The 23861-nt window shown below is 42.0% G+C and overlaps 1 protein-coding gene across 7 annotated transcripts in view; it reads right to left on the bottom strand.

Annotated features, from left to right (window-relative positions):
- The window catches only part of Bcas3 (breast carcinoma amplified sequence 3), a 521107-nt gene that overhangs the window by 495137 nt on the left and 2109 nt on the right, over window positions 1-23861 (bottom strand). For all 7 annotated transcript variants that reach the window (XM_013013399.1, XM_013013401.1, XM_013013396.1 and 4 more), the window contains exons 3-5: window positions 20042-20096; window positions 10482-10557; window positions 8190-8296 (exon numbers count right to left, since the gene is read on the bottom strand). In XM_013013399.1, coding sequence (XP_012868853.1) covers window positions 8190-8296; window positions 10482-10557; window positions 20042-20096 — 238 coding nt within the window. The remainder of the gene's footprint in view (window positions 1-8189; window positions 8297-10481; window positions 10558-20041; window positions 20097-23861) is intronic.

Genomic DNA, 23861 nt, shown 5'->3' with positions numbered 1-23861 from the left:
CCACTTCCGGCTTTTTTCTTTTTGCTTATGTGGTGCTGAGGAATTGAACCCAGGGCCTCAGGCATGCAAGGCAAGCGCTTTACCACTGAGCCAACTTCCCAGCCCGTATATGGTTTTTAATATAGGCACAATTTCTATTTTAATTAAAAATTTTAATAAAACCGGTTTCTATTTGCTTTGTCCCCATCCCCCCCAAAAAAGGCACAAAAATATGAGGAATAAAGGGAAAAAGCCTGTTTATCTAGAACATCAACGTAAGAAATACACATTCTATCTTGGTGGTACCCACCCACCTTTTTTGAATTGGCTATTTTGCAATAGGGTCTTACTTGAAGCCCAGGCCTGACTAAACTGCAATGTTCCCCTACTTGTGCTTCCCCATGTGGCTGGGGATGACAGGTAGGCATCACTGTGTTTAGTTACTATAGTTCCCTCATAGCTGGGATAATCAGTGTACACCATATTTTGCCATTGGTTGGGCCTGAATCACATAAACTTTTTGATGGGGCTGGCCTCCAACCCTGGTCCTCCAATTTCCACCTCTCAAGTAGCTAGGGTTACAGGCTTGAACCATAACACCTGGCTTCATTCTTATTGAAAGAGGTCTGACAGCCTGAGAAAGCTAGAAAAGCAGGGATTTTCCTGCAGTTCTCATATACAATATACTGGGGACTGGCCAACAACTCCTGAATAGCTCTGTTCCATTGATACTTCTAATTGACAATATTCTTCAACAGCATCTAAGTTTTATTCATGGGTGCTTCATAAATAACTATATTGGGGCTGGGAATGTGGCTTAGTGGTAGAGTGCTTGCCTAGCATGCATGAAGACCTGGGTTCAATTTCTCAGTACCACATTAACAGAAAAATCCAGAAGTAGCACTATGGCGCAAATGGTAGAGCACTAGCCTTGAGCAAAAGCAGCTCATGGACAGTGTCTTAGCCCTGAGTTCAAGCCCCATGACTGGCAATAAATAAAATGTAAAATGATGTTCAAATGGAATGCTTTTATACAAGTTCACAGACTCAAGCATACTAAGCATGCTCTACCACAGAGCTACATCTCTAGCTTCTATTTATTCTCTTTAATCTGAGACTAAGATGGGATAATTATATAAAATCAATAAACTGGGTCGATGCTGTAGCTCAGTGGTTTAGGGCTTGCCTAGCATGCATGTATGAAGCTCTGAGTTCTTCCCTAGCACTACAAAATAGTAACAATTTAATTAAAATAAACCTGTAGGGCTAGGAAGGTGGCTGGGTGGTACTTGCCTTGCATACAAGAGGCCCTGGGTTCGATTCCTCAGCACCACATAAGCAGAAAAGGCCAGAAGTGGCGCTGTGGCTCAAGTGGTAGAGCACCAGCCTTGAGCTGAAGAGCTAGGGACAGTGCCCAGGCCCAGAGTTCAGGCCCCACAATGGACCAAAAAAAAAGTCATAGAAGCAAAAATTACCCATGGTTTGACTTACTGAAAAGCATTATGATTTAAATCCGCAGATTTATTAGAAACATTTTTTTTTCAAAGTTAACTAACAGAAGATTCCTACACTGTCTACAATATGGACGGCTGGGCAAATGTTTAGGGGCCAAATTCAGAAAGGTTTAGTGCAATAGCTTGACAGTCATAGTAGCCTATGAGCTGTTGAAGGAATGTCCTGACATTTTACAGACAAACAAAAACTAAATTATCAAACATGGCAAAAAATGAAGGAAAGCCAGGCCCTGGTGGCTCAATCCTTAGCTAATCTAAACGCTGCAATCTGAGGATCTCAGTTCAGAGCCAGCCTGAGGAAGAAAGCTGAAAGACTCTAATCTCCAATCAATCAACAACAAGAAAAAAGCCAGGTGTGAAGCTGTGGTTCAAGTGGAAGAGCTCTAGCCTTAAGCAAAGAAAGCTCAGGAATTGTGCCCACCCTAAGTTCAAGTGAAGTAAGGAAGTCAGGTCTGGCCGGCCCCATATTGGCCACATGTGGATTGTAGGGTCTGGCATCTTGTCTTCATGCTGGGGGAAGGAAAAGCCCCTGCCTATCTCCTGCCTCCCAGGTGATCAGCTTGGCCTTATCACTGGAGACAGGGGTGGGCACTTGGCTGATAGGTTACTGAATCTGTCAGTCCTGTGCCTGGGACTGGGAATTTCCTGTGGATCTGCCCCCTTATGCAGACCCTATTTAGGCCTGAACCAGCCCTACTCCCAGGATACTCTGCCATGTGTATGTTTGTGATCAAGTCCTGTGTCCTGTCTCCTGGCTGTCTCTAGTCATCAGTGTCCCAATTCAGCTCTCCATTGGAGCTGAATTGGCTTGCTGGGATTGTTCTTGTTCTTTCTTTCCACTTTGGCATGTTTTTTTTTTGGGGGGGGGGTCCGGTCGTGGGGCCTGAACTCTGGGCTTGGGTGCTGTCCCTCAGCTCTTCAGCTTCAGCTCAAGGCTAGTGCTCTACCACTTGAGCCACAGCGCCACTTCCGGCTTTTTTCTTTTTGCGTATGTAGTGCTGAGGAATCGAACCCAGGGCCTCTGGCATTCAAGGCAAGCACTCTACCACTGAGCCACCTTCCCAGCCCCTTTAGCATGTTTCTTAACTGTGTTGTGTATTTTGCATGCTGCAGGCCTTTGTAACAACTGGTGGCCTACAGCCTGTTAACTGTATAATAAAGACTCCAATATTCTATATTTTAAAATGTGGCTTCTGGGATGATTTACCTTACAACACAAGCAGGAGGGAGAGGGGTAAGCCAGGTGGTAGTGGCTCAAGCCTCTAATCCTAGCTACTGAGGCTGAGATCTGAGGATCACACTTCAAGGCTAGTCAGGGCAGGAAAGTCCCTGAAAGTCTTATCTCCAATTAATTACCAGAAAACAGGAAGTGGAGCAGAGGCTTCAAGCTGTGAAGTGCTAGCCTTGAGCAAAGGAGCTCAGGAACAATACACAGGCCTGGAGTTTCAGTCCCAAGACTGATGGGGGGTGGGGGGAGAAAGGGAAATGAAATATAGCTTTGAGGGGGGAGGGGGCGAGGGATATGGGAAGGGATAGGAAAGGAAAACAAAGGAGGAGGCAACAATGCTTAATAAGAAATTTACTGGTAGCCAGGTGCCTGTGGCTGACAACTATAATCCTAGCTACTCAGGAGGCTGAGATCTGAGGATGGAGGTGCAAAGCCAGCCCACGCAGGAAAGTTTGTGAAACTCTAATCTCCAATAAGCCACCAGAAAACGGGAAGTAGCAGCCCTGTAGCTCAAGTTGTAGAGCACTAGCCTTAAGCTGAAGAGCTGAGGGACAGTGCTCAAGCCCAGAGTTCAAGGCCCACGGCAGACAAAAAAAAAAATGTACTCAGTGAAGTGGGCCCTGAGAGGAGACTTGAGCTGGTACAGCTTCTTTCCAGGCATTGCCTCTGTTTTAGGGAAAAAAACAAAAAAACCTCCAAAGGTTAACTCGACCTTGGCTCCAATCAGCCCAGTTCTTGGAATGGAAAGAATGCCTCTAGGTCCCCCTTCCCATAACAACCTAACCCACCTTGATTGACTGACCCATAAAACAGATGGGTTGTAATCTGGCTCCAACTGGTGACTCTACCTATTGGCTACCTGTGTGTGGTGTGGTATGACCATACAATCCTTTGTGACCTGCTTGTGACCAGGCTCGATCTTGTGAATTTTGCCTTTAAAAACCTAAGTATGTGGGCTGCTCGGGGTCTCAGTGTCAGGGGTCTCAGTGTCAGCTCCCAAGCCTGTGCTGTGGCCCTGGCCGGTCAGTGTAGGAACCTTCTCAATAAAGTTGCTTCTTTATTAACAACTTTGTTGCGGTGGGCTCTGTCACTCCGAACAACTAGGTGGGCTTGCCTGCCTGAGTAGGCGTCTTCCTACTACACTCATTATCTTGCCCATGTAATTGTAACTCCTTTGTATAGTATTTTCATAATAAAATTTTTTAAAGAAATATAGCTTTGAATTGGACTATTTGAATTGAACCCCACCTAGGTTTAAATTTGAGTTCTGCCTCTCTAAGTAGTGCAATCTGCCACCTGTACAAAAGAGTAATTTCAATCTCACAGAATATATTAGGCAAGAGTATATATGCAGCTGGGTGCTGGTGGCTCATGCCTATAATCATAGCTACTCAGGAGGCTGAGATCTGAGGGTCTGGGTTCAAAGCCACCCTGGCCAGGAAAGTCTCTGAAACTCTTATCTCCAATAAACCACCAGAAAACCGGAAGTGGCGCTGTAGAGCTCAAGAGGTAGAGCGCTAGCCTTGAGCTGAAGAGCTAAGGGACAGTGCTCAGGCCCAGAGTTCAAGCCCCACAACCAACAAAAATAAAAAATGTTTAATGTTAGGCAAAATGAACCCCAAGATAAGGATTCAAATTTTTTTTCTTTCTTGCAATTGTTTCCAACATATTTATACGATGATTTCTTCGTTGCTTTGTATATACCTCCCCCAGGGTATAAGCCCTGCTTTCACTGTATTTGATGTTGATATATTTGTGGAGGGGAAGGGAAAAAAACTATTTAAATAGGGTTACAGGTTACAACAAGGAGATGTACAAGACATTTTGTCAAAAAACAAACATACAACTTTGGCAGGATGGGGGGGTGGGAGGGGGTAGGAGGGTGGGGGAGTGGGAGGGTGGAGAGAGGAGGGGATGAAACAAAGGAGGAGGCAACAAGGATTGATAAGAAATGTACACACTATCTTGCCCATGTAATTGTAACCCCTCTGTATGGTATTTTCACGATAATAAAAAAATAAAAATAAAAAAATTTTAAAAAAATTAAAAAAGAATATATATGCATATGTATTTCTTTGACTATATTCAGAGTTCAAAAAACAGAACAGAATAAGCCAACTTTCCTACACTGCCCGAATTCTTGAAAGAGGACTCAGAGAAAAATCACTACAAGGGGCTAGGAAGATGGCTCAGTGGTAGAGTGCTTGCCTCGCATGTATAAGCATTAAGGCCCTGGGTTCAATTTCTCAGTACCACATAAACAGAAAAGGCCAGAAATGGTGCTGTGGCTCAAATGGTAGAGGGCTAGCCTTGAGCTAAAGAGGGAAGCACCCAGGCCCAGAGTTCAAGCCCAATGACAGGCAAAAGAAAAAGAAAGAAAGAAAAGAGAAGAAAAATCACCACAAAAGTATACAACTAATCAAAAAGAGAGAAAAACAAAAACTCCATCAAGATGACTCAAGCATCTCAAAATACAATCTGGCAAAAGGAAGAATACCTTTAAGTTATTCAGATACAAATATATAAGTTAGCTTTGAAACTATTAAAAGCAAAGCCTCTAATTAGAAGAAAAGTATGTGGGCAGTTAAAGCAACCGCCCTCCCATCAAAGGAATGTGCACAATCCAGTCGACACAATCACACCCCCTCAACTGTCTAGCTTAAGATATAACTTCCTCAGTCTTCAATTGTGTCAACAAACAGCATGTGGAACAAGATATAGTTTCTGTTAATAAGCAAAAGCTACATTCCCAAAATAATTTCTTCTAATCACAAGCAAGATATTGATTCTTTTCACCGGGGAGGGAAGAAGAGAAGTGGGAAGGGGAAGAGAAAAGGGTTGAAAAGAAAGAAAAGGAAAGGAGGGGAAGGGGAGTGGCTTACCTAAATTGCTGGGCCTTGGGAAAATCAACTAAAGGCAACAGGGTGGCCCACCACACAGAAAGAAAACAGCCCAAAGATTAAGAAAGAACAGTTCAAACTCCTTGATAAACCAGCAGAAGTCCCCTATCTTGGCAAAATAAGGCTGGGGGGGGGGGGGGGGGGGGGGGGGAGGGAAGATGAAAGGAAAGAAGGGAGGGAGGGAGGGAAGTAAGGGAGGGAGGAAGGAAGGAAAGAGTGGAGCAGGGGAGGAAGCAAGCAAGCAGGGGAGGGAGGGAGGAAAGCATTGTCTTTTTGCTCATCTCAGTCTCATTGGGGCTGGGAAGGTGGCTCAGTGGTAGAGTACTTGCTTCACATGCATGAGGCCCTGGTTTTGATTCCTCAGTACCACATAAGCATAAAAAGCCAGAACTGGTACTATGGCTCAAATGGTAGAGCACTAGCTTTGAGCTGAAAGAGCTCAGGGAAAGCACCCAGGCCCAGAGTTCAGACCCCACAACCAACAACAACAAAAAAAACACATTGTAAGAGACAGCATACAAAACTATAATCAATATTAAGCAGTATAAAATGGTCATCAAAATACAAATGCAGCCAGGTGCCTGTGGTTCACACCTGAAATGCCAGCTACTCAGAAGGCTGAGATCTAAGGATCACAGTTTGAGGCCAGTCTGGGCAGGAAAAATCTCTGATACTCTAATCTCCAATTAATCACCAGAAAACCAAACAACCAGAAGTGGTACTGTGATTCAAACTGGTAAAGCACTAGCCTTGAGCGGAAAAATCTTAGGGACAATGCCCACAACCTGTTCAAGCCCCACGAATGAACAAAAAAAAAGTTCAAATGCATTTAGTCTTTATTCTGTAATTCCACTGAAAGGAATATATCCTACACAGATATACAGATATAGAAAATAACCTTTGTTCAGGTTCTTCACTGCATCATTTTTTGCATCATTTTTTAATATAAAAATACAAACACTGAAAGTGCTTTCATTATTAGGGAGCTGACTAGAGAAAATCAATAGAATTATTTTTTATTTTATTATTATTTTTTTGGGTCCAGTCATGGGGCCTGAACTCTGGGCCTGGGCGCTGTCCCTCAGCTCTTCAGCTCAAGGCTAGCGCTCTACCACTTGAGCCATAGGGCCACTTCCAGCTTTTTTTCTTTTTGCTTATGTGGTGCTGGGGAATTGAACCCAGGGCCTCAGGCATGCAAGGCAAGCGCTCTACCACTGAGCCACCTTCCCAGCCCTATTTTTTTTTCTTTTTGCTTATGTGGTGCTGAGGAATGGAACCCAGGGCTTCATACATGCAAGGCAAGCGCTCTACCACTGAGCCACCTTCCCAGCCCTCCTAACAAGGTTTTCAAATATATTTCTCTTATCCTTGTTCTAAACTTTCTGTTTATACATCGTAAGGTCTTTTTTTTTTTTTGGTCGGCCATGGGGCTTGAACTCTGGGCCTGGGCGCTGTCCCTCAGCTCTTCAGCTCAAGGCGAGCGCTCTACACATCATAAGGTCTTATAGCTGCATAATAATTCTATTGAGGGGCTGGGAAGGTGGCTCAGTGGTGGAGCGCTTGCCTTGCATGCATGAGGCCCTGGGTTCCATTCCTCAGCACCACATAAGCAAAAAGCAAAAAGCCAGAAGTAGCGATGTGGCTCAAGTGGTAGAGCGCTAGCCTTGAGCTGAAGAGCTGAGGGATAGCTCCCAGGCCCAGAGTTCAGGCCTGAAAACCGAACCCCCCCTCCCAAAAAAAAAACCTGTTAGCGCTGAGAATGTGGTTTAGTAATAGCGTGCTTTCCTTGCATGCATGAAGCCCTGGGTTTGATTCCTCAGTGCCACATACATAGAAAAGGACAGAAGTGGCCCTGTGGCTCAGTGCCCACAATCCCAGAATTCAAGCCCCAGACTACAAAAGAAAACAAAAAACCCAACACCACTGTTACTCTTATAACATATACCTGTAACAAGGGTAGAAAGGAACATTTTAACCCTTTTGTATCTCTAGAATTTTGAACCATATTCAAGATTCAAAATATCAATATATTGTTCATCACTGGTTTTTTATGAATAATTTATTTTTTTTATTTTTTATTTTTTTTGGTCATGGGGCTTGAACTCTGGGCCTGGGCACTGAGCCTCAGCCCCACTTCCAGCTTTTTCTGCTTATGTGGTGCTGAGGAATCGAACACAGGGCCTCGAGCATGCAAGGCAAGCATTCTTCCTCGAGCCACCTTCCCAGCCCCGTGATGATTAATTTTTATAGGCACACTTGTAAGCTTTTTTTACTCCTCTTTAAAATAGTAACAATCCTTCTTTACTTCTGCTGCCAGAAGAAAAAGCAATCTCAAAATGAATTGGAATTTGCCTAGCTGCTAATCTACTTCCCGGTCATTTAGAGTTTCAGGTTTGTACTTGCCCTTCATTCCTAGTGCCATGTGTTAAATTGCACAAATAGCAGTATCTTCCAAACTGTGAGAAAAACAGATGAGAACTTAGCAAAAGTATAAAAGCAGCTACACTTTCACATGAGCTAACCTACTAGGAACTGCTAATATAGGGATTCAACCACCTTTATACTTACAGGGATGCTCCAGACTTGCATTCCATCACTGTAGCCAATCATAATCAGCAGTGGGGGTTCATTTCCAGTGCTATGTAGTTCTTGAAATTCCAGATTTCTTGATGTATCTACATTAAGTATCAAAAAATTTTTTCAAGACAAGTACCAATCAAGAAACAAGTGTACCTCTTTAATGCTATTAATGTAGTAATTATTTAAATAGATTATCTTACAATGTAAAAAGCGAGTAAGAAGAGGCTATGGAAGTGGCGCTGTGGTTCAAGTGGTAGAACACTAGCCTTGAGTACAAAGAGGCTCAGGGATAGTGCCCAGGCCCTGAGTTCCAGCCCCCCAATTGACCAAAAAAAAAAAAGGAGGCTAGGGCAGCAGTATCAATTAAGTCAGCCTGATCAATAACAATGAGAACCTATCTACAAAAAGAAAGGTACTAGTGGCTCACATCTATAATCCTAACTATCCTGCTGAAGTGGCTGAGATACAAAGAATCAGCCCATGCAAGAAAGTTCAACAGACTCCATGTCCAAATAACCACCAGTGTGGCTCAAGTGGTAGACCACCAGCTTAGCAAGTATGATACTCTGAATTCAAATCTCAGCACTGCCAAAAAAAAAAAAGTAGTGTATACATACAACTGAATTAATATCATTCAGCCACCTTAATAACTAAGGAAATTGTGACACATGCTACAAAGATGCTACAAAGACACAAGCTATTAAGAACATAATGCTATGTGAAACAAGCCAGGACTGAGAGTAATCAAAATGATATGGAAAAGTAGGATAATGGTTACCAGGAGCTAGGGGGAGAAGATAATGTGGAACTATTGTTTAGGAAATATAGTTTATCCAAAAAAAGTAATATAGTTTATTTTATAAGAGGAAAGAGAAGTTATGAAAATTAATAATAGTGGTATTCATCCAACATTGTGGTTTGGTGTTTGGGGGAACATTTTGTTGTATTTTTGTTTTTCAGTTTTTGGGTTTTTTGAGACAAGGTCTGTCAATCAGTCTCCGGACAACCCTGCCTCAGCCTCCTGAACAGATGAACTTATGTCATCTAGCCCAGCCTTTTGATGTTTTCAATATCACGGAATTATACAATTAGCCAGACATAGGTGTCTCATACCTGTAATCCTAACTACTTAAAAGGCTGAGATTTGAGTGTAGGCAGGAAAGTCTATGAGACTCTTATCTCCAAGGAACCAGCAAAAAAAAGTTGAAAGTGGAGCTGTAGCTCAAGTGGTAGAGTCCTAGCCTTGAGCAAAAACACTTAGGGAAAGCATGCAGGCTCTGAGTTCAAGCCTCAGGACCAATACAGAAAAAAAAAAAAACTTTTAGTTATAATATACAACCTATCAACCTCTAATAACACTTTCCTAAGAAAAATAAAATCGTTAGTTGGGATCTGGTAGCTCAAGCCTATAATACTAGCTACTCAGGAGGCTAAGATCTGAGGATCACGTTTCAAAGCCAGCCCGGGCAGGAAAGTCCCTGAGACTTATCTCCAAGAAAGCACTAGAAAACCAGAAGTGGGGCTGTGGCTCAAGCAGTAGAGCGCTCACTTTGAGCTGAAGAGCTAAGGAACAGCGCCCAAGCCCAGAGTTCAAGCCCCATGACACACAAAAAAAGAAAAAGAAAATCGTGTATGTGCCAATCCTTTGTCTCTTAGTTTTTTTTTGCTCAAGGCTAGCCTTCTACCACTTGAGCCACAGATCCATTTTCAGTTTTTAGTCATTAATTAGAGGTAAGATTCTCCAGACTTTCCTAATGAGGCTGGCTTGAAACTATAATCCTCAGATCTCAGCCTCCTGAGCAACTAGGATTACAGGTGTGAGTCACAGGTACCCAGCCCTAAGAAAAATTTAACTTACTTCAATTTGAAGTTTAAAGCTATATGGGGGGGTGAGGGGGGAGGAGGATGGGAAGAGATGGGAAGGGGAAACAAAGGAGGCTACAATGCTTGATAAGAAATGTACTCATTATCTTGCCCATGTAATTGTAACCCCTCTGTACAGTATTTTCACAATAAAAAATAAATAAAATTTTTAAAAAATTTAAAAAAATAAAGCTATATACTGTTACATTTAAGAACTGTCATATAACACAATATTCATTGGCTTTGAAGAAATGTCTATAGTCAGGTTATACTACCTTTTAAATAAAACTATTTTGAAAACTATAAAGTTACTATAAGAGAAAATCAGACCACCAATGTAAAGATTTTCTTTCAAAAATCAGCTCAATTTCCAACAAATATTTAATTTACATATTCAAAAAAAAGTTAAAATCATACCATTCAAATCTGCATTTTCAAATCTGACCCAGACTATTTTCTCCTTTTCTTCTGTTACAGGTGTTCCACTGTAAGCCTGTATGGTAAACAAAATGTCTGAATAAAAACATTTTACAGCTCCAATATTACAATGCTCAAAACAAAGGATGATTCAAATAAAGCCAGTTCTACCCATCTCCACCTTGTCTCCATCTTGGTAACTGGCACATTTGGGAATATTACTATTCTCAAACAATGTCAGCCCAGGAGTCTAATAAGTTATCAAAAAATATGGGTTTATACCAGAAAACTGGAAATGGCACTGTGGCTCAAGTGGTAGTGTGCTCCCCTTGACCTGAAGAACTCAGGGACAGCACTGAGGCCCAGAATTCAAGCCTCACAACCAACAAAAAAAAAAGGGGGGGGGGAGGAAGGGTTGGGGAGGTTAATATATTCAAGAATGGCAAAGACAGACCCAAGGGACTCAAACCTGTAATCCTACCTACTCAGGAGGCTGAGATCTGAAGATTACAGTTCAAAACCAGCCTGAGGAAGGCTTTAAAGTGGGTGACACTCTCATCTCCAATAAACTACCCAAAAACTAGAAGTGGCGCTGTGGCTCAAGTGGTACAGCGCTAGCTAGCTTTGAGCTGAAGAGCTAAGGGACAGCACCCAGGCCCAGAGTTCAAGCCCCATGACCAACAGAAAGAAAGGAAGGAAGGGAAGGAAGGAAGGAAAGAAGGAAAGGGAGGAGAGAGAGAGAGAGAGAAAGAAAGAAAGAAAGAAAGAAAGAAAGAAAGAAAGAAAGAAAGAAAGAAAGAAAGAAAGAAAGAAAGAAAGAAAGACAGCAAGCAGAAGTGGCACTGTGGCTCAAGATGTACAGCACTAGCCTTGAGCAAAAGAAGCTCAGAGACAGAGCCCAGGCCCTGAGTTCAAGCCCCAAGGTCAGCAAAAACAAAAACAAAAAGTACCACCTAATTCTAGAAAGCCTTGTATGATCACAAAGATTTAGCATCCTGGTGTCAAAAGCAACCAGTATTCAAAAAGAGTTATCTCTACAGGTAAAGAAAGTTTTCACTTAAGAAATTTAAATGACTGGGCTGGGAAGGTGGCTCAGTGGTAGAGCGCTTGCCTTGCGTGCATGAGGCCCTGGTTTCGATTCCTCAGCACCACATAAGCAAAAAAAAAGGCCGGAAGTGGCGCTGTGGCTCAAGTGGTAGAGCGCTAGCCTTGAGCTGAAGAGCTGAGGGACAGTGCCCAGGCCCAGAGTTCAGGCCCTGCGACTGGACCCAAAACAAACAAACAAAGAAATTTAAATGACTATAATAACAAGTATCAGGAATCTGCAGTGGAAACTATGCAAGAGGAAGAGACATTAGAATCACTTGAGCAAAGGAGTTCAAGGCCAGCCGAGGTAAAACAGTAAAACTCCATACAAAAATACAAATGGGGGTAAGGATTTAGATCTATGGAGGAAGGCTTGCCTATCAAGTGCAAGGCCCTGAGTTCAGCCATGGGCACTGGAAAAAAAAATTAAAAAAAAATCTAACAAGTATCTCTCCCCATCCCTGAAAAATAAAGGCACCTAAAAACATACATAATTATCTTACACATCCATATGATTTCAACATTTTTGTTTTGGTTTGATTGGGTCTTACTACGTACCCCAGGCTAGCCTCAACCTTGAGATCCTTTGCTCCAGCTTCACCAATGCTGAAATTCCAGGAGCACACCACCTTAGAGCTTTGATCTTTTTTTTTCTTTCTTTTTTTTTTTTTTTTTTTGCTCAGGAGGGTGACACCTGAAGAACAGGTGTTTGAAGCAAGCCTAAGCAAAAAAGTCTGTAAGACTCCACTTCCAATTAATCATCAAAATGCTAGAATGGAGGCATGGTTCAAGTAATGACTGCCATACAAACAAGCCAGGCAAAAGAAAAAAAAAATGAACAAGTGAAGGGCCAGGGATGTGAACTAGCTCAATAAAAAGCATTTTTGCTATGGGAATAATCCCTAGCACCAAAAATATAAATAAATGACTATAGAACAGTTAATTCTTTCATAAAATATATTTACTGGAACCAACTGATTATCTTTGTTTTTGTTTTGCCAGTCCTAGGGCTTGAACTTAGGACCCAGCACTGTCCCTGAGCTTCTTTTGCTCCAACACTAGCACTCTACCTCTTGAGCCACAACACAACTTCTGGCTTTTTCTGTCTATGTGGTATTGAGCAATCAAACCCAGGGTTTCATGCATGCTAGGCAAGCACTCTACCACTAGGCCACATTCCCAGCCCCCAACTGATTATCTTTGATCATGTCATCCTCATCTTCTTCAGTCTTATTCTCTTAATAACCTGAAACTTTCACTGTTAGGTAAACCCATGTTGGAGTAATTTTAGATTACTGAACATACACACCTTACCTATTTCCCCTAGTTACCTAATCTAATCAAATCTTACACTGGTGTTATTATTATCAATTAAACTCCAGTTTTAGAGTTCAGATTTTCCACTGTATCATTCTGTTTCATGATCCAATCAAGGACAGTACATTGCATTTAGAAGTTCCTTTCTTCATATGTCAGGTATCTACTGCTATTGTCTTTTTTTTTTTGAGTGTGTGTGTGTGTGTGTGTGTGTGTGTGTGTGTGTGTGTGTTGGTTGGTTGTGGGACTTGAATTCTGAGGCTGGGCACTGCCTCTGAGCTCTTCAGCTCAAGATGAGCACTCTACCTTGAGCCATAATGCCACTTCCGGTTTTCTAGTGGTTTATTGGAGGTAAGAATCCCTGGGACTTTCCTGCCTGGGCTGGCTTTGAATCATGATCCTCAGATCTCAGCCTCCTGAGTAGCTAGGATAAAAGGCGCCAGCCACCAGTGCCCAGCAGTAAGAGGTTTTGAACTCAGGGTCTTCATTTCTATTGCTGAGCCCCATTTTCTACCCATTGTTTTGCACTGGCCTTTTTTGAAGTAAGGTCTCACTTTCTGCCTGAGTGTGAACTTGGACCATAATCCACATATTTTAGGCTTCTTATGGGAGCTGGGATGAGAAGCATATGCTAACAAATCCAGCTACTGGTTGAGAAGAGGTCTTGTATGTATGCCCAGACCAGCATACTCCCCATCTTATCTTTTCAAGTAAGTAGGTGTGAGTACCAGTGGCTCCAGTGGTAGAGCGCTAGCCCTGAGGTGAAGAAGGACAGCGCCCAGACCCAGAGTTCAGGCCCCATGACCAGTAAAGAGAGAGAGAGAGAGAGAGAGAGAAATGTTTATTAGCAAAGGGATATTTTCAAAAATTTTCTTCTCATCTGCATCAATCAACATTCTCATAATTCCTTTGTAACATCTTTAAAATTTTTCCTTTAATTTCTTGATAAAGGACCTGGAACTCTTGAATGTCTTTTTGTTTTGCCTCTGAGAGAAAAGTAATGTTTTTCTGGTTTTTTTGTTTGCTTTGTTTTGGGTCTGGTCATGGGGCCTGAACTCTGGGCTTGGGCGCTGTTCCTCAGCTCTTTAGCTCAAGGCTACCGCTCTACCGCTTGAGCCACAGCGCCACTTCTGGCTTTTTTTCTTTTTGTTTATGTGGTGCTGGGGAATCGAACCCAGGGCCTCCTGCGTGCAAGGCAAGTGCCACTGAGCCACCTTCCCAGCCCGTTTTTCTGTTTTTTGATTTTTTTCTTTTTTTTTTTTTTTTGGCCGGGGCTTGAACTCTGGGTCTGGGTGCTGTCCCTGAGCTCTTCAGCTCTACCACTTTAGCCATAGCACTGCTCAGATCTCAGCCTTCTTAGTAGTTAGGATTACAGGCATGAGCCACTAGTGTCCAGCAAAAGTAATATTTTTGCAACAAGTGTTTTTATGTCTTACTACATGTTCAAGTTTTCTTCTGGCAGACAATGTTCTTTTTGATTAACCATTTTTGAGAAAGTTGAATGAAGTCTGATAGCTGCTTCTTGCCTGCTGTCCTGCAGGATTACACAAAGGCAAGTTTAAACATCATTTTGCCTCTCAGCTCCTCATGATTTCCTTTGTTCATGTTTAGTTTATTCTCAGTGAGGCAAGATTCACCCAGGGCCTACCCACTAGATGTCTTAGAGAAAACAATTTGTTTCTACATCAACTTATTTTTCTTTACCTAATAATGATTATAAACCCCCTTCAATCATGATGTAATTTATCTACCCATTGGGGCAGGGAGGGTCAGTGCACTTTTATACATATGCTTTACACCACTAACTGACCAATAGCCTTCTTAAATGCAAAACTTCCTAAGGATGTAGCTCAATTATACAGCTTTTATGTAGCATGTGTAATGCCCTTGGTTTGATACCCTGCATAAAAAAATTTAAAAACCTTTCATATCATTACTGACAAGATTTACTTATTTTTCCTTTATGCCTACTGGTTTCCAACATATATATGTTCAAGTACAAATTTATTTTTTTTTGTCCTACTCTCATGGTTTAAGCTCAGAGCCTGGATGCTGTCCCTTAGTATTTTTTTGCTGAAGGCTAGCATTTTACCACCTGAGCCACGGCTCCACCTGCAGCTTTTTTTAATTTATTTATTTTTTATTTTTTTATTCTTTGGTAGTTCATGGGACTTTAACTCTGTCTGGGCTTGGGCGCTGTCCCTCAGCTCTTCAGCTCAAGGCCAGCACTCTACCACTTAAGTCACAGCGCCACTTCTGGTTTTCTAGTTGTTTATTGGAGATAAAGAGTCTCATAAACTTTCCTGCCCAGGCTGGCTTTGAACTGTGATCCTCAGATCTCAGCCTCCTGAGTAGCTAGGATTACAGGCATGAGCCAGGCCCCGGCTCAACTTGCAGCTTTTTGCTAGTTAATTGGAGATGGACTTTCCTGTACAGCCTGGCTTTACTTCAAACTGCAATCCTCAGATTTGAGCCTCCTGAGTAGGTAAGATTACAGGTATGATCCACCAGTAAGTAGCACAGTTTGTTTTTTTTAATTTACAAAACACTTTTTTTTCTTTTTTTTTTTTTGGCCGGTCAGGGGGCTTGAACTCTGTGCCTGGGCGCTGTCCTTCGCTCTTCAGCTCAAGGTGAGTAGTCTACCACTACAGCTATAGCACCACTTCTGGTTTTCTAATGGTTTATTGGAGATAAGAGTCTCAAGGACTTTCCTGCCAGGGCTGGCTTTGAACCGCAATCCTCAGATCTCAGCCTCCTGGGTAGCTAGGATTACAGGCATGAGCCACAAGCGCCCAGTGAAAATACCATGTAACAAATTTAATATGGGAGGAAAAGGTTAGAAAGTATTGCTGCTAGGTTGTTTTTGTGCCAGTCCTGGGCTTGAACTCAGGATCTGGACACTGTACCTGAGCTTTTTAGTCAAGGCTAGTATCCTACTAGCTCCCTCCATGACACTCTACTTAATATTTGCTCTCTTTATTTAATGCTTCATACAGATGGCATCTTTTAAACATATAATGATTATCCCAAGTCTACACTTCATGACACTTGTGTTTAGAGAACAGTTCATTAATTTGCCCAGGACTAGTTAACATGTAGAACTGAAATAGAAGGCCTATCTTAACATCCATGTCTGTACTCTTAAATCACTAAACTTGGGGTAGTAAGAGGAGGTGTGAGTTTGTTTTTAGTTGGTGGTGGTGGTAGTTGTAAGGTTTGAACTCAGGGCTTGGGCCTGTCCCAGAGCATCTTTGCTTAAGGCTAGCACTCTACCACTTCCAGTTTGTGTTTGTTGTTGTTGTTGTTGTTTTTGGTTAGTCATGGGGCTTGAACTCTGAGCCTGAGAGCTGTACCTGAGCTCTTCAGCTCAAGGCTAGTGGTGCCACAGCACCACTTCTAGTTTTCCTTGTGGTTAATTAGAGATAAGACTCTAATGGACTTTCCTACCTGGGCTGGCTTTGAACTGCAATCTCAGGCTTCCTCAGATCTCAACTTCTTGAGTAGCCAGGATTACAGGCTTGAACCACTCAAGGCTAGCACTCTACCACTGGAGCCACAGTGTCACTTCCCGCCTTTTCTGTTTATGTGGTGATGAAGAATGGAACCCAGGACCTCATACATGTGAGGCAAGCACTCTACCACTACACCACCTTCCCAGCCCCATCTTTCCACTATCCTTATCCCACCAATTTTAGTAGTCTCTATTTTTCGTGTTCTTTTTCCACTAATAAACTCTCAAACTAGTCACAAAACTTCCAATGTTTTCCTTTGAATCAATAAAAACTGCTCCCTATACAGGATTCCTAGTCATACAAAAGATGCCTTTAAAAAAAAACTGATTAAGGGTCACCCTGTAGTCCTAGCTACTCAGGAGGCTGAGATCTGAGGGTCACAGTTTGAAGCCAGCCTCAGTAGGAAAGTCAGTGAGATTCTCATTTATAATTAATCACAGAAAAGCCAGAAGTGGTATGGTGGTATGGTGGCTCAAGTGGTAGCGCACTAGCCTTGAGCAAAAGGAACCCCAGGAAGAGGGCCCAGGCCTACAGTTCAAGTCCTAGGACCAGGAAAAAAAAAAAAGGTATCAATGGCTCACGCCTATAATCCTAGCTACTCAGGAGGCTGAGATCTGAAGGTAACAGTTCCTGCCCAGACAGGAAAAGTCCCTGAGACTCTTGTCTCCAATTAACCAGCAGAAAACCAGAAGTGGTGCTATGGCTCAAGTGGTGGAGCACTGGCCTTGATCCCTAAAGAACTCAGGGACAGTGCCCAGACCCAGAGTTCAAGCTCCATGACCCACAAAAAGAAAAAAAAAAGTTCTTTGAATAGGGAAAAAATAAATTATAAAAATTTCTTTCTTGTTTTGTTGTTAAAGTTGTTGCTGTTGATATTGTTTGTTTTTGTTTTGGCTTTTTGTCAACTGAGGAGGGCAAAAGGAGATGCAGAAATGGAGGAAGTATGAACTGTCATTGTATTCAATATGTAAAAAACCTACTATGTAACTTGTAGTTTGGCAAAGGAGGAGAAAACTGGCAAAAAGCAAAGGAAGGGGTGACATTGTCCAAAGAGATGTGTACTCATTACCTGACTTAGGGAATTTTAATCCATCTGTATACCATCATACTAATAACAAAATTGTTTTAATAATTTTTTTAAAAGAATGACTTTCCATTGGAGCTCTAGCTTCATGGCAGGGCTGAGGGCTTAGGAGAAGAAAAGCCAGGGACTCGGGCTGGGAAGGTGGCTCAGTGGTAGAGCGCTTGCCTAGCATGCCTGAGGCCCTGGGTTCGATTCCTCAGCACCACATAAGCAGAAAAAAAAAAGCCGGAAGTGGCGCTGTGGCTCAAGTGGTAGAGTGCTAGCCTTGAGCTGAAGAGCTCAGGGACAGCGCCCAGGCCCAGAGTTCAGGCCCCACAACTGGACCCCCCCCAAAAAAAAAAAAGAAAAGAAAAACCAGGGACTCGTGCCTGCAATCCTAGCTACTCAGGAGGCTGAGATCTGAGGATTGCAGCTCCAAGCCGGCCTGAGCAGGAAAGTCCAATGAGACCCTTATCTCCAATTAACCACCAGAAAACCATGGGGTTGTGGCTCAAGTGGTAGAGCACTAGCTTTCAGCTGAAGAGCTGAGGGACAGCACCCAGGCCCAGAGTTCATGCCCCATGAATGACAAAAAAAAGAGAGAGAGAGAGAGAGAAGAAGAAAACTGTAGATTTTAGTCCCTACACACTCTCTAAGCTTGACATTTTGTTCAGATACATTTTCTTCTGCTGTAGCAGTCCTGCCACCTATCACATAGAACTGGTTTCCTTCAAGATCAAGACTCAACCATTCCTTTAACTAATGTGACTTCTGACATTCTCTGTACTTCTTTCACTCCTTTACTCTGTATCCCTTTAACAGCTATGCAGTCTGTACTCTATGTGTTACATATTGATTTGTACTCACTAATAATCTCTGGTTGTTCCAAGCAATTTGACCTTAGTCAAGTAACTCAAAACACTTCTTTTTTCCTTACATACACCACAGACCTTGCTGCCATGCCTATTTTCATTTATACTGACTGAGAAGAATAAAACAATACCAACAACTTGTGTACTTTCCCTTATGTGATAAGTATATTATGATGGATACAACTAAAATTTAGACTTTAGACTTTTCTAGCATCCTTTCATAACAGAGCAGTCATAGTGCAACTGTGGATTCCTTGGCAGTTGAGCAGATGGACATCATCACAGAAAAGAATGCACAGACAACTTTCCCCTCAATAATTCAACCAGCACAGTGCTTCGTTAGCCCAAACCTACTGTTTCAGTTACCCAAGACCCTTATCAGTGACACAGACACTGGATACCAGACTCTCTGGGAGAGTACCCTGAAATTATTTTTACTTTTAAGTGGCCTGATAAGTTATGTTAAAATTGGGCAGCAGTAGAGAATGCCATTGAGCCTCTTCTCATTATTTTTATTTTTATCTCTTATGTAGTATATAATTATGACTTATGCACTCAGGTATATCTATTTGACAAAAAAATTACTGCTCAACGTTCAAAAGAGGAAGACTTGTACCCAAATAAAATTCTTAGTTATTATCTGGTTTTAAGTACATAGGAGAGTACACAGTCTTTCTCACTTCAGACAGGCTTGTGTGTTTGTGTGTGTTGCTAGTAATAAAACCAAGGACTTCACACATGCTTGGAAAGTGCTCCATGTCTAAAGTACATATCCAATGAAGATAGACACTGCTTAATTTGAAAATAAAACCATTTTGGAAATAGAATCCAACTAGAAAGTCTAAAGTCCTAATGCCACCTAGCATCTCATCTTGATTTCTCTTAGGAAAACAAGTCCTAAAGAATAATACTAAGCGGGGTGCTGGTGGCTCATGCCTGTAATCCTAGCAACTCAGGATGCTGAGATCTGAGGATCAAAGTTCAAAGCCAGCAGGAAAGTCCCTGAAACTCTTATCTCCAATAAACCACCAGAAAACTGGAAGTGGCACTGTAGCTCAAGTGGTAGAGCACTAGCCTTGAGCTGAAGAGCTGATGGACAACACTCAGGTCCAGAGTTCAAGCCCCACGATGGACCAAAAAAAAAAAAAAAGAATAATACTTAGGGAAGTGACACTGTGGTTCAAGTAGTAGAGTACTAGCCTTGAGCTAAGGGACAGCTCCCAGGCCCAGAGTTCAAGCCCCACAACCAATTAAAAAAAGAAAAAAGAAGAATACTTAGGTTACTATCATCACAAAACTGAGGCATGCTAGGAACCCATGGCTTTCACCTGTAATTCTAGCTACTCAGGAAGTTGAGATCTGAGGACATAGAAACAAGAAACTCTTATATCTAATTTACTACCAAAAAAAAAAAGTTGAAAGTGAAGCTATGGCTCAAGTGATAAGAGTTCTAGCCTTGACAGAAAGCTAAAAGAGAGTGTCTAGGCCCTGAGTTCAAGCCTAGTACTGGCACAAAAAAAAAAAAAACAACTAAAAACAAAAAACTGACATACATATCTTTCCAATTAACAAGTGTTGTTTCACTCTACCAAGGCTTAGGATGCTAATGCATCAAGAGTTTCAGAAGTATTCCATCTAGTGTCAAATTTTAAAACATTTCAGAGCTTCTTTACTCAAAACTACTATTTCTTCAATCACATAGCCACTTACCTGTGGTACAACATCTTGTAGAAAAGTAACAACACTTTCCATGTAGGACTGCTCTCTGGAAAAGAATGAAATGGAGAAGACTTGACATGAAAGCTTAAGACAGACCATGGAAAAGCTCTACTTATTAGCATAATAAAGTCATTTATAGGGACTGGGAAGGTGACTGGACAGTAGAGTGCTTGCCTCGCATGTATGAGGCCCTGGGTTCAATTCCTTGGCACCATATAAACTGAAAAGGCCAGAAGTGGCACTGTGGCTCAAGTGGTAGAATGCTGGCCTTGAGCTGAAGACCTCAGGGACAGCGCCCAGGCCTAGAGTTCAAGCCCCATGACTGACAAAATAAATAAAGTCATTTATAATAACAAAATAAGAAAAAGGTCAACTTTTACCCCTTGATAATTCTTCTCCATCCTCTGGTTTCTTTGTAAATGTTGTTAGTTGCAAATAAATTTTAACATTTCAAAATGTCTCTTTTTAAAAGGAATGCTACATGAGATGACAAGAAGACATGGATAAGACAGGACCTTCCTTTTGACTCAGAGCAGAAGAATATCCTGGTTACACCAAGACTAACACTTGCTGATAATTCATTTTAGTGACCTTCTGTTTACATTGGTTATGAATCTAGTCCCTTAACCTGCATATAGAAATATGGTGTACATGTTGCTAAAAATTCATGCATTAGAGGGCTGGGAAGTTGGCTCAGTGGTGGAGTGCTTGCCTTGCATGCATGAGGCCCTGGGTTCAATTCCTCAGCACCACATAAACAGGGGAAAAAAAAGCCGAAAGTGGCACTGTGGCTCAAGTGGTAGAAGGCTAGCCTTGAGCTGAAGAGCTGAGGGGCAGCGCCCAGGCCCAGAGTTCAGGCCCCACAACCAGACCCAAAACAAAAAGCAAAAAAAAAAATTCATGCATTAGAATAAGTTTCTTAAAAAGTCCTCACAGAGCTGGACATAATGGCATACATTTGTAATCCTAGCACTCAGGAGGTACAAGAGACAGACAGACAGACAGAGACAAGAGACACACAGACGGAGACAGAGAGACAGAAGGAGAAAAGGAGAAGAAAAGGAGAAAGGAAGGAAGGAGCTTTTGACAAAATAAGACATGGGTCTTTTTAATGCATAAAAGAAAAAGGGAAGACAGCCCTGTCAAGTACACTAAATTGTTTTAGTTATAAGCTTATTTGGGGCCTGGGGGATGTGCTAGGGAAAAACCCAGGCTTCATACAATTCTGTGCTAGGTAGTCTACCACTGAGCTACAAAGTACTCTTTCACTGAGCTACATCCCCAGCAGTAAAGGTATTTTAAACAAGCATATGATTGTAAACAAGTAGAGAAAAACAATTTCTTCAAACTACAAAAACAAGTTCATTTCAGAAAAGATGCAAAATGATACCTCAAGAAAAAGAATTATCCTAAATCCTGTAAAAATCCTCTAAAAAAAAATTGGGATATAGCGCAATGGTAGAATGCTTGAGTAACATGCTTGAAAGCCCTGGGTCTGATGACCAGCATGGGTAGAAAAGAAAAAAACAATATAAGTAACTTTCAATACACCATGCTCTTCTACACTTCTTTCCTTTTGGTATCTTCTAATAATACTTCTTTGAACTCAGGGCCTCAACACAGGTCATCAAGCTCTCGTTTAGCTTTTTCCCAGAAGTCTAGTATTCCACCAGTTGAGCCACACCTTCACTGGTGTGGCTCCACCTTTGCTGGTTATTGTTGGTGATAAGAGTCTCTTGGACTATTCTTCCTCAGCTAGCTTTGAGCAGTAGATTTTCTTCCTTTCTAGCTTTGATCCTAGATTTTCATATCACAGTCTACGGAGTAGCTAGTATACAGACGAGAGCCACAAAGCCTGGCTTACATTTAGTTTTTGTTATTATTATTTTGAGCAGGGTACATATATATTTTTTCATCTGAAAAAGCAATCTTATTGCAACAAGCTAAACTAAGGAAACAAAAAACTACAATTCGCCAGTGGATCATGCCTGTAATCCTAGTTACTCAGGAGGCTGAGATCTGAGGATCACAGTTCAAAGCCAGCCTGGCAGTAAAGTCCATGAGACTTTTATCTCCAATTAACCATCAGAAAACCTGAAGTGGAGCTTTGGCTCAATTGTACAGTGCTAGCTTTGAGCTGAAGAGCTGAGGGACAGCACCCAGGCCCAGAGTTCAAGCCCCACAACCGACCAAAAAAAAAAAAAAACCAGGCTGGGAAGGTGGCTTAGTGGTAGAGTGCTTGTCTACCATGCATGAGGCCCTGGGTTGGATTACTCAGCACCACATGAACAGAAAAAGCCAGAAGTGGCGCTGTGGCTCAAGCCGTAGAGAACTAGCCTTGAGCTGAAGAGCTGAGAGACAGCCCCCAGGCCCAGAGTTCAAGCCCCACAACCAACAACAAAGAAAAAAACCTACAATTCTTCCGAAGAACATTTTAAAAGGTATTAAAAAGCTAGATGTAGTATTGCATGTTTGTAATCCCAGTATCCTATAATCCTAACACCCTAGAAAGGTGAGGCAGGAGGATCAAGAGTTAGAGACTAGCCTAGGCATAGCAGACACCCTCAAAAAAAAAAGGCGTAGAAAGTTTCATTTCTTTAGTTTGGAACTGGAGGGTCACACCTGTAATCCTAGTTACTGTGAAGGCTGAGATGGCTGAAATTTGAAAATCTAGGCTCAAAGTTAGCCTGAGGAAGAAAAGTCCTAGAGTCTCTAATCACCGACAAAGTAGCCATACCTTTACATGATGTAGAATACTAGCCTTGAGGGAAAAAGCTAAGCAAGAGGTCAGAGGCACTGAGTTCAAACCTTCACACACACACACACACACACACACAAGCACCGAGTTCAAGCCTTCACACACTCACACTCACATACACACACACACATCGAGTTCAAGCCTTCACACACACATACACAAGCACCAAGTTCAAGCCTTCACACACTCACACTCACTCTCTCTCTCACACACACACACACCCTACATTTAAACTTTTCCCACATCTGCTCATTCTAGTCTCTTAGCCTAAAATATACCCTGATTCAAAGAGCTAAGATTTTATTATTCCTCTCAGTAATAACTCTAAATGTTATCTTCTGAATTAAAATTTGTCCGACCCCACTAAGATAATTCCTCTAAATCCTCTGGCTTTTCTTTTTTTTGGGGGGGTCTGGTCGTGGGGCCAGAACTCTGGGCCTGGCCACTGTCCCTCAGCTCTTCAACTCAAGGCTAGCGCTCTACCACTTGATCCACAGTGCCACTTCCGGCTTTTTTCTTTTTGCTTATGTGGTGCTGAGGAATCGAACCCAGGGCCTCAGGCATGCAAGGCAAGCGCTCTACCACTGAGCCACCTTCCCAGCCCCATCCTCTGGCTTTTTTGCGGGCATCTTTTTTTAATGGTCACATGAATTTAATACATGCATTTCTTTATGCCACACTGGATTATAAACTCATAGAAGATATAGATTTCCTTGTCAAAGAATGTCTAAAATATAGAAATTGCTCTCCTGATGTTTGCAAACATTCATATTGAGATTTACAGTAAGTGGTTTCTTTACATGACACAGTAATCATACATAGGTATGAGTACTTCTCTGTGCATGACACAAAACAACACTAACAAATACATTCCCTGTTTTATTTCATACATATATACTTAATGTATTTTTGGTCCTGGAGATGAAACTCGGGGCATCACAGATGCCGTAAGTGCTCTACCACTGAACTATGTCCTCATTTTATTTTTTCAAAACTGACCCTGACCAACTACAGTGATTTTATGATCCACTGGTTTGGGAACCTGGAGTTTTA

The sequence above is a fragment of the Dipodomys ordii genome, unplaced genomic scaffold (assembly GCF_000151885.1).
Source record: "Dipodomys ordii isolate 6190 unplaced genomic scaffold, Dord_2.0 Scaffold19, whole genome shotgun sequence".
NCBI classification, from domain to species: Eukaryota; Metazoa; Chordata; class Mammalia; order Rodentia; family Heteromyidae; genus Dipodomys; species Dipodomys ordii.
The sequence above is the reverse complement of the archived record's forward strand: the minus strand, read 5'-3'. Positions and strand labels throughout refer to the sequence as shown.